Source organism: Salvelinus alpinus, chromosome 26, assembly GCF_045679555.1.
Source record: "Salvelinus alpinus chromosome 26, SLU_Salpinus.1, whole genome shotgun sequence".
NCBI classification, from domain to species: domain Eukaryota; kingdom Metazoa; phylum Chordata; class Actinopteri; order Salmoniformes; family Salmonidae; genus Salvelinus; species Salvelinus alpinus.
Window position 1 is genome coordinate 1,673,552 of NC_092111.1, and position 17,207 is coordinate 1,690,758.

The 17,207-nt window shown below is 43.0% G+C and overlaps 1 protein-coding gene across 1 annotated transcript; it reads right to left on the reverse strand.

Annotated features, from left to right (window-relative positions):
- Positions 1-207: 207 nt before the first annotated feature.
- On the reverse strand, positions 208-10,411 carry LOC139554419 (acyl-coenzyme A thioesterase 1-like). The gene is made up of 4 exons (XM_071367178.1): positions 10,253-10,411; positions 2,916-3,579; positions 1,130-1,332; positions 208-884 (listed from the first exon to the last, which is right to left on the reverse strand). The coding sequence occupies exons 2-4, from the start codon at positions 3,364-3,366 to the stop codon at positions 279-281; spliced, it is 1,260 nt and encodes a 419-aa protein (XP_071223279.1). The 5' UTR covers positions 3,367-3,579; positions 10,253-10,411; the 3' UTR covers positions 208-278.
- Positions 10,412-17,207: the final 6,796 nt, after the last annotated feature.

A 17,207-nucleotide genomic window follows, 5' to 3' on the forward strand; every position in this document is an offset into this window, starting at 1 on the left:
TTTTACAGCCAATCCACTCTGAAAAGGCACAAACCATCATAACAATATACATAAACTAAATGATGTGTTTCTCTTCATGTTGCAATTAAACAGTTTACATACAGTCTGGATAACTTGTCATTATAAAAGGGGGCGGGGGCAATGTGTCAGGCATGGAGTATCAAGGCATTTTGAACTTGTGAGTTAAGCTCATGTAAAATATGTTCATTATGAGTTAAGCTCTACTACATAGCAAAACATTAAGCACCACATATTTATCCAGTTTTCATTTCAACATTTTATAACTTGGCTTTACTCAAGTTGCTATCGTTTGCCAGGTTAGTTCTAAAGAACTCCTGAATCCTCCTCCAAAGGTCGACCTCTGCTGCTGCGTGGGACCTGGGCACACCTCCCCACACAACAGGCTTTCCGAAAACACCATGAATACTGGACGGGCAGAAGGGCATGTAGGGTGTCTCTAAGTAGTGTCCTGCCCCAGGGTAAAATACTGACTCGTAATTATCCTTCCCATGACGCCTCAGTTGTTGCATTGCCTGATCTGCAAAATAACAACTGTCCCAGTTTTGGTCATCCTCTGCAGCAACAAAGAGAAACCTTCCATTGGCTCTCTCAATTGGGATGAGTGTTGCCTGATTCTCCACTGCCATTGGGTCATTAATGACATATTTGATATTTAAGGCCCCTGACTTGGTAGCAAAGACTCTTGTGGTATCAATCATTAGGGGAGGTATGACTGTGCCTTTGTTGTGAAGAGGAATCATGGCATTGGCATTGCAGCCATTGATCCATACGGTAGCAGCGATGCCTGGCAGAAAAGTGGCAATGGACAGTGCTAGATCACCACTTTTGGACAGTGATAACAAACCTACTCCAGAGCCGCGAACCTTAAAAGATAAAGGGACAGCAAATAAAGCAACGGCCATAAGACTTCCGGGTAGCACTATTTCCATGAAATACGAGTGATTTGAAGTAACATTGAAGTAATTACAAGTCAATGAATAAGCTGTAAGCAATTAGAACTAATTTTCACATTATTGCCGTGTTCTTACCCCTTTAATTTGTGCTGTAAAGTAATATCAAAACTTTTATATGGAAATAAAATCAAACCAGAGGATTATTTAATGCTGACCTGCGGCTGATTTTTCAAGAACTGAATCGCCTCCTCAAAATACTCCAGATGGATCTTGGTCACGTTTTTAGGATTATCCTCATACCCATATAATGACACTGTAAAGACCACAAAACCTCTGTTGGCAAGAAGAGCAGCTCTAGTTTCAGATAGACCTCTTCCAAATGTATATAGGTCTAAAACAGCTGGGTGTGGACCCATTTCTGTAAAGAAGGAAATATACACTTTAAAACATTGAAAGTCAGCACACATCACATTGATGGTAAATACCAACTCCTAATAAACTCAGCAAAAAAAGAAACGTCCCTTTTTTTAGGACCCGGTCCTTTCAAAGATAATTCGTAAAAATCCAAAAAACTTCCCAGATCTTCATTGTAACGGGTTTAAACACTGTTTCCATGCTTGTTCAATGAACCATAAACAATTAATGAACATGCACCTGTGGAACGGTTGTTAAGACACTAACAGCTTACAGACGGTAGGCAATTAAGGTCACAGTTATTTAAGAAAACTTAGGACACTAAAGAGGCCTTTCTACTGAAAAACACCAAAAGAAAGATGCCCAGGGTCCCTGCTCATCTTCATGAACATGCCTCAGGCATGCTGAAAGGAGGCATGAGGACTGCAGATGTGGCCAGGGCAATAAATTGCAATGTCCGTACTGTGAGACGCCTAAGACAGCACTACAGGGAGACAGGACGGACAGCTGATCGTCCTCAGTGGCAGACCACTTGTAACAACACCTGCACAGGATCGGTGCATCCGAACATCACACCTGCAGGACAGGTACAGGATGGCAACAACAACTGCCCAAGTTACACCAGGAACGCACAATCCCTCCATTAGTGCTCAGACTGTCCGCAATAGGCTGAGAGAGGCTGGACTGAGGGCTTGTAGGCCAGTTGTAAGGCAGGTCCTCACCAGACATCACCGGCAACAACGTCGCTGGCCCAGATAGGACTGGCAAAAAGTGCTCTTCACTGACGAGTCGCGGTTTTATCTCACCAGCGGTGATAGTCGGATTTGCGTTTCTCGTCGAAGGAATGAGCGTTACACCGAGGCCTGCACTCTGGAGCGGGATCGATTTGGAGGTGGAGGATCCGTCATGGTCTGGGGCGGTGTGTCATAGCATCATCGGACTGAGCTTGTTGTCATTGCAGGCAATCTCAACGCTGTGTGTTACAGGGAAGACATCCTCCTCCCTCATGTGGTACCCTTCCTGCAGGCTCATCCTGACATGACCCTCTAGCATGACAATGCCACGAGCCATACTGCTCATTCTGTGCGTTCCTGCAAGACAGGAATGTCAGTGTTCTGCCATGGCCAGCGAAGAGCCCGGATCGCAATCCCATTGAGCACGTTTGGGACCTGTTGGATCGGAGGGTGAGGGCCACCGCCCCCCCAGAAATGTCTGGGAACTTGCAGGTGCCTTGGTGGAAGAGTGGGGTAACATCTCAAAGCAAGAACTGGCAAATCTGGTGCAGTCCATGAGGAGGAGATGCACTGCAGTACTTAATGCAGCTGGTGGCCACACCAGATACTGACTGTTACTTATGATTTTGACCCCCCCCCCCCCCCTTTGTTCAGGGACACATTATTCTATTTCTGTTAGTCACATGTCTGTGGAACTTGTTCAGTTCATGTCTCAGTTGTTGAATGTTGTTATGTTCATACAAATATTTGCACGTGTTAAGTTTGCTGAAAATAAACGCAGTTGACAGTGAGAGGACATTTCTTTTTTTGCTGAGTTTACATAGTAGACCAAAGGGTAAACAGTAACACTAACCAGGGGGTACAAATAGAACTCCACGAAGCTTCCCCTCATTGACAGGAATTCTTCTTACTCCCTCTGCAAGCAGACTTCTTTCATTGATTACTTCCGCCAGTATCCCTGGACTATCCTTGGAATGTACACTGAAGTTGACAAGGCAAGGCGCTGATACAACCTTCTTAACAAACTTAGCGTGTAAGGTGTTTGGTTTCAGAGACCACAAAAGCCCCATAGGTTCTACTCCAGTGTAGCTGCCACCTAGTGATGACGCAGTTGTTAGATCAATCGTTCCACTGGAGTTGGCCTCATAGGTAGCTGAGGACCTGAATACAATGCCTTTGTCATCTGTTACTTCTGCCCTCAGATCCACCTGCTGTCTTGGTTTCAGCCTGTCCACTTTCAACTGCACTGGCTCATCGAATAAGCACTTGGCATTGGGAAGAATCTGTAAACACGCTTTAGACATTATACACTCTGGTTAGGAGTGGAGAGAGATAGAGATGCAGTTTAGGCTTCTTTATATAGTATTTTCAAGTGAGGATGATACATTCAGCGAAGACAGTTGCTTGTAGATCTAAGGTTGTGGCCAATTGCACAATTGTGTGACCAGCACAGTTCAAAGATGTCATCTATCCTACCAGTTTAGGTCATGAAGTGAGGATGGCGTCGAGTATGGAATCTACAAAGAAACATGGAGACAATAATACATTTGATTGTTCATCAAAGCATAAATTGCATAGTTAAATGAAATGTATAATCAAAGACAGTAGAGTATGAAGATAGCAGAAACCGCTTCGCCAATAGAAATTGCCGATCACACTTGTAGGAAATGTCATGGCAATGTTGGCTAGCTAAGCTCATGCACAGAAACACGTCATCAGGTCTAACGGTCGTCTCGCACTGAACTGTGCATGTGCAGGCCATCAAGTCAAAGGCACTCCTTCGATACAAAGTTGTTTTTGACAACAACAAAAAATATGTTTTAGTTAGTCACTTTCATGAGGTTGGAGTAATAACATGTTCAACTTCTTAAGATATTGGCTCGAGGGCCTCCAGAGTGGCGGTCTAAGGCACTGCATCGCAGTGCTAGAGGTGTCACTACAGATCTGGGTTTGATCCCGGGCTGTGTCGCAGCCGGTCGCAACTGGGAGACCCATGAGGCGGAGCACAATTGGCCCAGCGTCGTCCGGGTTAGGCCGGCCGGGATGTCCTGGTCCTATCGCGCTCTAGCGACTCCTGTGGCGGGCCGCGCGAATGCATGCTGACACGGTCACCAGTTGGAATGTGTTTCCTCCGACACATTGGTGCGGCTGGCTCCGGGTTAAGCGAGCAGTATGTCAAGAAGCAGTGTTGCTTGGCAGGGTCGTGTTTCAGAGCACGCATATCGCACCTTCACCTTCAGAGCACCTTTACCTCTCCCGAGTTTGTACGGTAGTTGCAGCGATGGGACAAGACTAACTACCAATTGGACATCATGAAAAAGGGGTCCAAATGTATTTTTATTTTTTTAAAGACCTGGCTCGAAACTAGGTTGTGCTTTTAGATTTCGAGAAAATTAACAACTAATTAAGAATGTTTCACTTTTCTCATTGACTTCTCAAACCCCAGCCTGGTCTGCTTGGTCCATTTCGCAAACATTCCAGGAAGTCTTGCGATGTTGCACCTCTGGGTTTAGAAACTCTGTGCTATATTGATAAGCAATAGCCTTCATTAAATGTGCTATGGTAACGACATGAACTGCTGCGTCATTGACTGGACAGAAATATTTGGCTCTAACTGGCTCGTGCCTATAGATGGGGGGCTCCATATCATGGAGAGGAGGCAGTACCTTATTATTAATCAAAAGTATTTGTAGGCCTATGGCTTTGATATAAGGAGCATGGGAAGCGTTCGTCTGCCATTTGCAGTAATTGCATAGGCCTATAGAAATCATTGTGTAGGCCTATGCTGCAACATTTTTTAGGACATTAGGCCTACATGTTAGACTACTGTTGGTTTTATCAATTAAACGGCTAACAAGCAGCATATTTATAGAGATCTAGCACCATAACCAATGGAATACATTTCAAAAAGTGTAGACCTAGCTAGCTAGAATAGCTGGTTTCTGAGCTAGACTCACCTTGACAATAGCCATCTTAAATCATGACCTGATTTTCCACTCTGTTGTCTTGCACACAGTCAGTAGCTATAATGGTACTCCTCCATACTTTTTTGGGACATTTTAAAAATGCATTTCCTGCAATTCTACACAGTTTGACATGACTTATTATCCCCGAGGGATATTTTGAGGGGTATATGGTATATGTACTGAAAGTTCAAATCCCAGAGCAGAAGAGGTAAAAAACCTGTTGATGTGCCCTTGAGACAGGAATGTCAGTGTTCATGGCCAGCGAAGAGCCCGGATCTCAATCTGGGATCTGGGACCTGAGCACATCTGGGACCTGTTGGATCGGAGAGTGAGGGCTAGGGCCATTCCCCTGAGAAATGTCTGGGAACTTGCAGGTGCCTTGGTGGAAGAGTGGGGTAGCATCTCACAGCAAGACCTGGAAAATCTGGTGCAGTCCATGAGGAAAAGATGCACTGCAGTACTTAATGCAGCTGGTGGCCACACCAGATACTGACTGTTACTTTTGATTTTGACCCCCCCCCCCCTTTGTTCAGGGGCACATTATTCCATTTATGTTAGTCACATGTCTGTGGAACTTGTTCAGTTCATGTCTCAGTTGTTGAATCTTGTTATGTTCATACAAATATTTACATAGTTAAATTTGTTGAAAATAAACGCAGTTGACAGTGAGAGGAAGTTTCTTTTATTGCGGAGTTTACATTCATGATTGCTTACTCCAAGCAGATGGCAGTCTGTGTGCAAAGTATAGGAGTACTTTAAGAGAGAGTAGTTTCTAAATATACCAACGTTAAGTGTCTCTGTCACTCTCTCACCCTCTCCATGTCTTTTGTAACAAGCAACCATATTGTTGTCAGTCCACTACGGACCTGTTTTTAACATATTAAGTGTATATGTTTATCCTGTGTTACCATTTAATTACCTAGGAAATAAATTATTAAACCAATTTGTGTAGTACTGAATCATAAGCAAGGCTCGGGCCTTTTGCCGATGCAAGAAGGTTACTACTATTCAGAATGATGATATGATACGAGGTTAAAATTAATAAGTTGACTGTTTATAGATGTGATAGGTAAAGATCTTTAGAGTTTAATTAAGGAAATGGTAACTCTAAAGAACCACTCTCGTGGTGCCCCAGATCCAAATTAGTTAATTGTTAAATTATTAATTTAAATTGCGTAAAAATGTTTCATATTTAGGTAATTAGATAAATAACAGTCTTCATATTAATGTTAAAGTCAAGTCACAACACTGTTTACAAGTCATCTCAGGGTTTTATCAGGTCCGGTATTATTCTGTGGATCATTGCGATAATGGTTGACAGTGCATGTCAGAGCAAAAACCAAGTCATGAGGTCAAAGGAATTGTCCGTAGAGCTCCAAGACAGGATTGTGTCGAGGCACAAATCTGGGTAAGGGTACCAATAAAATTAGCATTGAAGGTCCCCAAGAACACAGTGGCCTCCATCATTCTTAAAATGGAAGAAGTTTGGAACTACCAAGACACTTCCTAGAGCTGGCCGCCCGGCCAAACTGAGCAATCTGGGGGAGGAAGGCCTTGTTCAGGGAGGTTACCAAGAACCCGATGGTCACTAACAGAGCTCCAGAGCTCCTCTGTGAAGATGGGAGAACCTTCCAGAAGGACAACCATCTCTGCAGCACTACACCAATCAGGCCTTTATTGGAGAGTGGCCAGACCAAAGCCACTCCTCAGTAAAAAGCACAACAGCCCGTTTGGAGTTTGCCAAAAGGCACCTAAAGGACTCTCAGACCATGAGAAACAAGATTCTCTGGTCTGATGAAACCAAGATTGAACTATTTAGCCTGAATGCCAAGCGTCACGTCTGGAGGAAACCTGGCACCATCCCTACGGTGAAGCATGGTGGTGGAAGCATCATGCTGTGGGGATCTTTCTCAGCGGCAGGGACAGCGAGACTAGTCAGGATAGAAGGAAAGATGAACGGAACAAGGTACAGAGAGATCCTTGATGAAAATCTGCTCCAGAGCGATCAGGACCTCAGACTGGGGCGATGGTTCACCTTCCAACAGGGAAAAGACCCTAAGCACACAGCCAAGACAACCCAGGAGTGGCTTCGGGACAAGTCTCGGAATGTCCTTGAGTGGCCCAGCCAGAGCCCGGACTTGAATCCAATCTAACATCTCTGGAGAGACCTGACAATATCTGTGCAGCGACACTCGCCATCCAACCTGACGGACCTTGAGAGGAACTGCAGAGTATAATAGGAGAAACTCCACAAAAACAGGTGTGCCAAGCTTGTAGCATCATACCCAAGACGACTTGAGGCTGTAATCGCTGCCAAAGGTGTTTCAACAAAGTACAGGGTCTGAATACTTATGTAAATGTGATATTTCCGGGGGGGGTTTCATAACAAAGCAGCCTGAAGAAAGATGGGTCACAATTTGATAACATTAAAAACAAAATTGCATCCCAAACTGTCTGGAATGCATTCGAAATGTTTTGCAAACATCAGGGGAAAATCATCAGGAAGGAATTGTGTGTGTAGAAAATAAGATCTGTATTGCAATCAATTGTGGTTGTGTCACTGTCCCTTCTAACGATGGGGTCATTGATGAGGTCATAAGAGCTGATAGCTCCTACCATTCAAAAGTTAGAGCTACAATTATTGGCAGGGACCAAATAACCCTTTGGAACACAATTTCTCTAATGTAACATAAGGGTATAACACTGGTGTTACCGTCGAAAAGCAACATTGGTGTATAATTCTACTGCACGGGAAGGTGGAGGGGGGCTGCGTGCCTGCGAAGCGCACATTGCGCCCGTCATCCCTATAGCTGATTGTTTCTTCTAGTGAAATTAGCTGGCGCTGCTATGTAGCCTACTGTTTTAAACACCTTGCAAAATATCAGAAATAACATTGTGTAGGATAATAGAAAGACAATATAGGCTATAAAATAAATTGATAGGGAGAGTATTTTAGGTTGCAAAATTGACAACCTAAAATAGAAAAGACACGCAACCCGTCACCTAGATGTTTAACGATTAATACATTTGAGTGACGCAGTTCAATGCTGACACCATTTGAGTTAGAGTGCATAAACTCTGGAAACCTGCAGAGATTTGTTCCGTCTTGCAAAGCACGAGTGGTAGTCCTAAATTCACTGCAGTACTAGGCCTTATATTTAGCCTACAAAATGATGGCTATGAATGAGCCTACATCTTTAGCCTAACTTCACTGTTGTCCTGTGCAATACCGCACACACGCTTGCCTCTTTGCTGGCCTTTCAGCTATTCGTCTATAAAGATCCATGACTCTGAAAAGAAACTATGCTACAAATTGTTGGTCACTTATTTAGATTTTTTTTTAATTATTACTGTTAGCCTATTCGAGGCAAGAAGGAACCGCGCTCTTGCTTGCTGAATGTAAAATACAGCATAGGCTAAATTAACTGGTGGGGGAAAGTTTGAAAGGGGAGAGGGGACAATGGTGTGTGATAACATATGCAGTGATGATTATATTTATTTTTTCTTTATTTAACTAGGCAAGTCAGTTAAGAACAAATTCTTATTTTTAATGATGGCCTAGGAACAGTGGGCCTTGTTCAGGGGCAGAACGACAGATTTGTACCTTGTCAGCTCAGGGATTTGATCTTGCAACCTTTCAGTGACAGTCCAACGCTGTAACCACTCGGCTACGCTGCCGCTCCATAATGACTTGATACATTGTTGCAATGACAGGATCAACACAATGGACAGGCAGAGAGATCAGTGAAAAATAATCTCCAAAAGAGTTACTTACCCATTAGAAAAATAGAAATGACCTGCAACAGCATTACAGAACATCCTAAATCAACACTCCAAAAGGTTGTCACTAGTTACCACATACACAAACCCTGCCTATTTCTACAATTTATCTTCTAAAATGTGATTTTAAACTCAACTTTAACCCTAACACTGCTAACATTAAACTATGACCAAAAAGTCATTTTTGTTTTCATACATTTTTACGACACGGCAATTTTGACTTTGTGTCTGTGCCAAATTGTTTGTCCAGGTTAATTAATAATAATATTAGCAAGAAAACATGGCGATTAACCGTTAAGTGGCGTTTAAAACGTGCATCTGTTCCCCTATGATGGCTAACATAAATAAATGCACAAATCTTCCGGTGTAAATAATAATCATATAAATAATATAAATATCTTAATGAAAACAGAATATCAATTAAATTGTTGCACCTCAATCACGGGAGTTAAAAGGAATTGTTAACCAAAAGTTGGCTTGTAGCCTACTTGCCTTTAATTTGCTTGCTCTTGTTACCACAATGGCAGTGGTTGCCTAAATGCTATCAGAAACTGCGTTAAGGAAGCATATACAATCGCCTATTATAACAAGATTGCTGTACTCACTTTGTCATGTGTAACGGATGTGAAATGGCTAGCTAGTTAGCGGGTACGCGCTAGTAGCATTTCAATCAGTTACGTCACTTGCTCTGAGACTTTAAGTAGGGTTTCCCCTTGCTGTGCAAGGGCCGTGGCCTTTGTGGAGCGATGGGTAACGATGCTTCGTGGGCGACCGTTGTTGATGTGTGCAGAAGGTCCCTGGTTCGCGCCCGTGTCGGGGCGATGGGACGGTTTAAAGTTATACTGTTACATTGATGCTGTTGACCCGGATCACTGGTTGCTGCGGAAAAGGAGGAGGTTGAAAGGGGGGTGAGTGTAACGGATGTGAAATGGCTAGCTAGTTAGCGGGTACGCGCTAGTAGCATTTCAATCAGTTACGTCACTTGCTCTGAAACCAATATGTAGTGTTGCCCCTTGCTCTGCAAGGGCCGTGGCCTTTGTGGAGCGATGGGTAACGACGCTTCGTGGGCGACCGTTGTTGATGTGTGCAGAGGGTCCCTGGTTCGCGCCCGTGTCGGGGCGAGGGGACGATGTAAAGTTATACTGTTACATTGGTGCCGTGACCCGGATCACTGGTTGCTGCGGAAAAGGAGGAGGTTGAAAGGGGGGTGAGTGTAACGGATGTGAAATGGCTAGCTAGTTAGCGGGTACGCGCTAGTAGCATTTCAATCAGTTACGTCACTTGCTCTGAGACTTTAAGTAGGGTTTCCCCTTGCTGTGCAAGGGCCGCGGCTTTTGTGGAGCGATGGGTAACGACGACGCTTCGTGGGTGTCAGTTGTCGATGTGTGCAGAGGGTCCCTGGTTCGCGCCCGTGTCGGGGCGAGGGGACGGTCTAAAGTTATACTGTTACACATGGATGCATACTTTTTCCTTGTAGTTTTGGTTGAGATAGTACTGTGATTGTCTGAACTTTTAAAGATAGGCCTTTTATCAATTAGATGTGTATTCACCTGCGTCCTGCGTCCTCTCGCCTCTCTACTATTTTGAATGACTCGAGAGTCACGATTCGTTTTTCTGAGTGACTCGTTATGTGCAGCTGTTCTTTGACCTGCTGGATGGTAGGGAAAGTCAAAAGGTTCAAATCGTCTTACACGAAATACGTCTTAACGCTTGTAATTATCATGTTTCATTGAAATAAACCAAAAGGTAAAATAAAAATGTATCAAGAACAACCCAGTCAGTGTAAGTCAGCATCTCGGACTCGTTCAGTCAGTGGAAGAAGTCCGATAGAGATCAAAGTTCAACCAGTCCATCCAGTCGAGTCAGTTACAGTGTTCCTTCTCCTTTCTGAAGATAAATAGCCATTCATTTTAATCAGAGACTTAGCGAGCAGGTCAGACATCCCTTATATCTCCACAACTCTCCAGCTGGTATCATCTGGTGGCTTATGTTATTGGTATTTTACATCTAGATCTAGAGATTATAGATCCGTAGTTATGATGTGCTAAAAGCTCGGTTTGAATGCAGTTTCAGTTTATATCTTCCCCCCAATTCCCTCTACTCATCACATGGTTTGCAGTTTCAGTTTGTGCTCGAGTATCTAGCTAACCCAACCCCTTTCCTCGTCTTCCAAGCATATTCAGAGATATTAAGAAAAAAGACACCTCAGCAAGATTGACATGAAAATAGAAAAAGTGTTGATTTGTGAAAATAGTGAGCAAGTAAGTTTCCACTGCACCATAGACAGACTGTCCTATCTATGGACCCATATGGGAGTATTACTAAGCGTCATGGACAACTAAGTCTAAGTCCCAAATGGCACCCTATTCCTTACATAGTGAAATACTTTTGACCAGGGCATAGGTAGTGCACTATATAGGGAATTGGGTATCAAAAGTGTTAATTCATCTCACGAAATATCAATGGTCATCCACTACCCCATGATGCCGTAGATAAAGCTGATGTTGACGATGGTTTTGCATCTCTATGATCGCCCATTGCCATCATTATTACAGAGATGACACCTTGTACAGTAGTATCAGCAAGTAAATGTCTACGTCCCAAAAGGTACGTTTCCCTTCAAAGTGCACTACTTTTGACCAGGGCCCAAAGTTGTACATTTGAAAAGAAATAGTGGGCCATTTGGACGCAACCAATCGTCCTTGCCATGTATTTCACTAACCTTCCCAGAAGGCAAAGTAATGTGATGCTGTATAATTACCAGCCAGGTCACCCTGTGATACAAGTAAATATTCAACATCCATCAATATCTGATATGACATGGAAACTGGCCACTAGAGGCTACAGTAAGCGCTGTTAAATTTAAGTGGGTTTTGGTTTTGCTTAGGCATTGTAGACAGGGATGGTGGGTAGGCATAGGCGGTGTCAAAGGTTGTTTTTGAGATTTTTGTTTTAAGCCTATGCCCAGAAACTAAGATATGCATATTATTAGTAGATGTTTAATATTACGATTTTTGTATTTTGAATTTCGCGCTCTGCAATTTCACCGGATGTTGTCGAGTTGGGGCGCTAGCGTCCCACCTAGCCCAAAGAGGTTTAAAGGGCATTCCTTTCTGTGACGTGCTCATAGCTCAAGGTGTTTCATCTCTGTCATTGTGTTGTACAGCAATCGGCTTCAGTGTGGAGTATCTGACTTACAAGAACCTGGTGTGGGATCTTGGTGGACAGACAACTATCAGGTAATTATATGAATACCACAACACGCCTTTCATGTATATGCATAAACACATAGACATTGTTGAGTGTAAAAGGTAGACAGAAGCTTCCTCAAGGCATCACAACTTGCCATAAATTATTTGGCCATGTCTCTTTGTATAAAGGGTTTGGCCTACTTGCCTCTGCTCGCCACAGTCTTTCCCCTAACCCTTGTTTCTCGTTCCCCATCCCCATTGTTCTACCCCAAACCCTGAGCTACAGAGCTAATTGATCAGTTCAGTTATTGCCTTAATTCAACACACCTGGTCTTCCAGGTCAGTTAATCAAAAACATGAAGTGCCTGCAGCACTCCAGGGCCAGGTTTGCCAACCTCTGACATACTGTATCGGAGGGAACACACATACTGCTTTCATTGTGAGATTTCTTCAATACAGCCAAACAATCAATACAGCCACGCTGTTGATCCCTCACTTAAACCACACACGCATGCACACATTTAATTTAAGATTATATAACAGCTAAAACAGAGCAGTACATCACCAGTTGCTTTACTCTACTCTTAGACAGGCCTCAATCAGAAGGCCACATACCGTAAGCCTATGTACTCCCGGGTGGTGCAGCGATCTAAGGCACTGCATCTCAGTGCTAGAGGCGTCACTACAGACACCCTGGTTTTATTCCAGGCTGTATCACAACCGGACGTGATTGGGAGTCCCATAGGGCGGCACACAATTGGCCCAGTGTCGTCCGGGTTTGGCCAATGTAGACCGTCATTGTAAACAATAATTTGTTCTTAACCTCTAACGAGCCTCAACCCCGGATCCGGGATCACCCCCCACCCCCCCCCCCCCCCCCCCACACTGATTAGCATCGCTAGCATAGCGTCACAATTAAATAGTAGCATCTAAATATCATTAAATCACAAGTCCAAGACACCTAATGAAAGATACAGATCTTGTGAATAAAGCCACCATTTCAGATTTTTAAAATGTTTTACAGGGAAGACACAATATGTAAATCTATTAGCTAAACACGTTAGCAAAAGACACAATTTCTTTGTCCATCATTTTTTCTCTCCACCAGTAGCTATCACCAATTCGGCTAAACTAAGATATTGATAGCCACTAACCAAGAAAAAAACTCATCAGATGACAGTCTGATAACATATTTATGGTATAGGATAGGTTTTGTTAGAAAAATGTGCATATTTCAGGTATAAATCATAGTTTGCCATTGCAGCCACCATCACAAATCTCACCAAAGCGACTAGAATTACTACAGAGAGCAACTTGTATTACCAATTTACTCATCATAAAACATTTCTTAAAAATACACAGCACATAGCAATGGAAAGACACAGATCTTGTGAATTCAGACAACATTTCAGATTTTCTAAGTGTTTTACGGCGAAAACACAATAAATCGTTATATTAGCATACCACATATGCAAACGTTACCCCAGCATGAATTCAAGCCAAAGAGAGCGATATCGTTATCATCGCCAAAATATATTAATTTTTTCACTAACCTTCTCAGAATTCTTCCGATGACACTCCTGTAACATCATTTTACAACATACATATAGAGTTTGTTCGAAAATGTGCATATTTAGCCATAAAAAAACGTGGTTATACAATGAAAATAGTAGCAAAACAAGCCTGGAAATGTCGGTCGCCATATTTGAGTGATCTAGTTTAATCAAAAGCTAATCATATACTTGACTAAAAAATACAGGGTTGACAGGAATCGAAAGACAAATTAGTTCTTAATGCAATCGCTGATTTACATTTTTTTAATTATCCTTACTTTTCAATACAGGTTGCGCCAAGCGAAGCTATACAAAACAAAATGGCGGCATAAGCGTTTAACATTTTTCGACAGAAACACGATTTATCATCATAAATTGTTCTTACTGTGAGCTGTTCTTCCATCAGAATCTTGGGCAAAGAATCCTTTCTTGGGTCTAATCGTCTTTTGGTCGAAAGCTGTCCTCTTGCCATGTGGAAATGCCCACTAACGTTCGGCATGAACTGGAAACGTGCCCAGCGGTTCAAAGTGTCTCAGAAATAAATGCCTCAAAATCGCACTAAACGGATATAAATTGCTATAAAACGGTTTAAATTAACTACCTTATGATGTTTTTAACACCTCTAACGAGTAAAAACATGACCAGAGAAATATTACTGGCTAAACAAAAGCTTGGAAGGAGGCGAGTCCGACGTCCTTCGTGCGCAAGGCGCAGGCAGCAAAGGGATGCTACTTCCGGTATTTGCTCTTTTATACAGCCCCTGATTGCGCAATCGACTCCATTCAAAGCGTCATCACGTACTGACATCCAGGGGAAGACGTAAGAAGTGTCTGTTTCTCCATAGCATTTACAGGGACCTTTAAACTGACTCCAGATCAGGGGCCAAGATGTCTGAAATCTGACTCCCTATCATGAAAAGTGCTGTAGATTGAGTTCTGTACCACTCAGAGACAAAATTCCAACGGCTATGGAAACTAGAGAGTGTTTTCTATCCAATAATAATAATAATATGCATATTGTACGAGCAAGAATTGAGTAGGAAGCTGTTTAATCTGTTGAGCAAATTATGCTAATGCGAAACAGCACCCCCTATAGTGGCAAGAAGTTCTGACTTGCCTCGTTAAATTAAGGTTAAATAACATTTAAAAAAATATCAGTGACATCACCTTGCACTTACAGTGGCAAGAAAAAGTATGTGAACCCTTTGGAATGACCTGGATTTCTGCATAGATTGGTCATCAAATTTGATCTGATCTTCATCTAAGTCACAACAATAGACAAACATAGTGTGCTTAAACTAACAACACACAAATTATTGTATTTTTATTGTCTATATTGAATATATCATTTAAACATTCACAGTGTAGGTTGGAAAAAGTATGTAAACACCTAGGCTGATGACTTCTCCAAAAGCTAATTGGAGTCAGGAATCAGCTAACCTGGAGTCTGCCAGACAGGAGCCGCTAGAGCCGTCCGCCAGACAGGAGCAGCCAGAGCCGTCAGCCAGCCATGAGCAGCCAGAGCCGTCAGCCAGCCATGAGCAGCCAGAGCCGTCAGCCAGCCATGAGCAGCCAGAGCCGTCAGCCAGCCATGAGCAGCCAGAGCCGTCAGCCAGCCATGAGCAGCCAGAGCCGTCAGCCAGCCATGAGCAGCCAGAGCCGTCAGCCAGTCCGGAGCTGCCCCTCAGTCCGGTGCTGCCCCTCAGTCCGGAGCTGCCCCTCAGTCCGGAGCTGCCCCTCAGTCCGGAGCTGCCCCTCATCCCGGTGTTGCCCCTTAGTCCGGTGCTGTCCCTTAATCCAGGTGGATTAATTTGGAGGGTGGCCATTGGGAGGAGGCTACGGAAGCGGGGATTGACTATGGTGGGGTGGGGACAACGTCCAGAGCCAGAGCCAGAGCCGCCACCGTGGACAGATGCCCACCCAGACCCTCCCCTATAGGTTCAGTTTTGCGGCCGGAGTCCGCATCTTGGGGGGGGGGGTACTGTCACGTTCCTGACCTTATTTTCCTTTGTTTAGCTGTGTTTAGTTGGTCAGGACGTGAGCTGGGTGGGCAGTCTATGTTGTTTGTTTCTATGTTTAGTTTCATTGTTAATTAGCCTTATATGGTTCTCAATCAGGGGCGGGTGTTTGACGTTTCCTCTGATTGAGAACCATATTAAGGTACGCTGTTCACACCGTTTGTTTGTGGGTGATTGTCTTCCGTGTCAGTGTATGTACCACACGGGACTGTTTCGTTTGTCTAGTCTGTTCCTGTTCGTGCGTTCTTCGTTTTATGTAAGTTCATATGTTCAGGTCGGTCTACGTCATTTGTTATTTTGTAATTTCTCAAGTGTGCTTCGTGTTCGTCTTCTTTAAATAAATTCATCATGTATTCCACACAAGCTGCGTTTTGGTCCGATCCATGCTCCTCCTCAGACGAGGAGGAGAACAATCGTTACATGCATAAACGTTGGAGGGGATTTGTTTTCACGTGGATTTACAGTATATCTTGTTACTTCAAAGGCAAAATTGTTGATATCCAAACAATAGAAATGAATTGAGCTCTAGAAGGCATTGAGCTCTAGAATTGCATTTGTTTGGCATCACAGGGAGTCTGTGTAGTGCAGTCAGTCAGTTTGACCCTCAGCTACAATCTGTAGGACACTTTTCTGATATTAATAACAGAATTTGGTTTTATTGCTCACAGTAAAAAAATATATACATTCTGAATTAACACAATAAAAATTTGCTAAGAAAAACACACTAGGAGAAACAGCAGCCCATTACACAATGATTGAAAACACTGTATGCATCCCAAATTAATCCATGGACCAGAGGGACAAATTTCACACCTTTTTCCACTTTGATGTGGCAAAGTCTAATGGCGATTTTCATTAAGGTCCATGTTAGTGGGTTGTATTTTGGTATGATAACCACTTATAGGAGGTAGCTAAATGTGGTTGTCACTGGCATTGGTTATTTGGGCCAACAGGACTGAGAATGGGAAATATAAGGAAATTGATATGTTATTAACTTGAGGTATATAATAAGGTTTGAAATAATTGGAATGTTAATGACATCTCGATGGGCCCACCATGGGCGGGCCAAAGGTCATACCTGTATGCATTTTGGGGTATATTGAGACAGAATGGGCAGTATTGGGATGTGCTTCATTATCACATGATACCCTAGATGATAACTACACCACATTTCCCACAGAACAAGAACCATTGGAAAAGTTTCATAGAATCAGAGATTTAGTGTAAAATCAGTCACAGCTGCCCATTTCCAAGTTAGCCGCCATTAATTTAAATGTGGAGGAACTGAATTGATTACATTAAAACAATTAGAACATGTTCTAGAAGCATTCACAGTTATGCAATATGATTCTATAACTTGTGTTAACATTTAGAAATCCCCTGTCATTGCACCCTATGTTCAATCCCATAGGAAGGCATTACATCTAGCAAAGAGGTACAGGTAACCCATTTTCACAAAATGCCTTTATAATGAGTGCACCAAATTTTACATGGAGCTAGGCAAAATCTTAACAATAATGCTTAGCTATTACTGATTTAATCATAGCGTACACATTTTCCAAGATGGTCGCCAACCAGTTCCATCCCACTGAGCACACACTGGTTTAATCAAGGTTGTTTCAACGTCATTCTCAACCT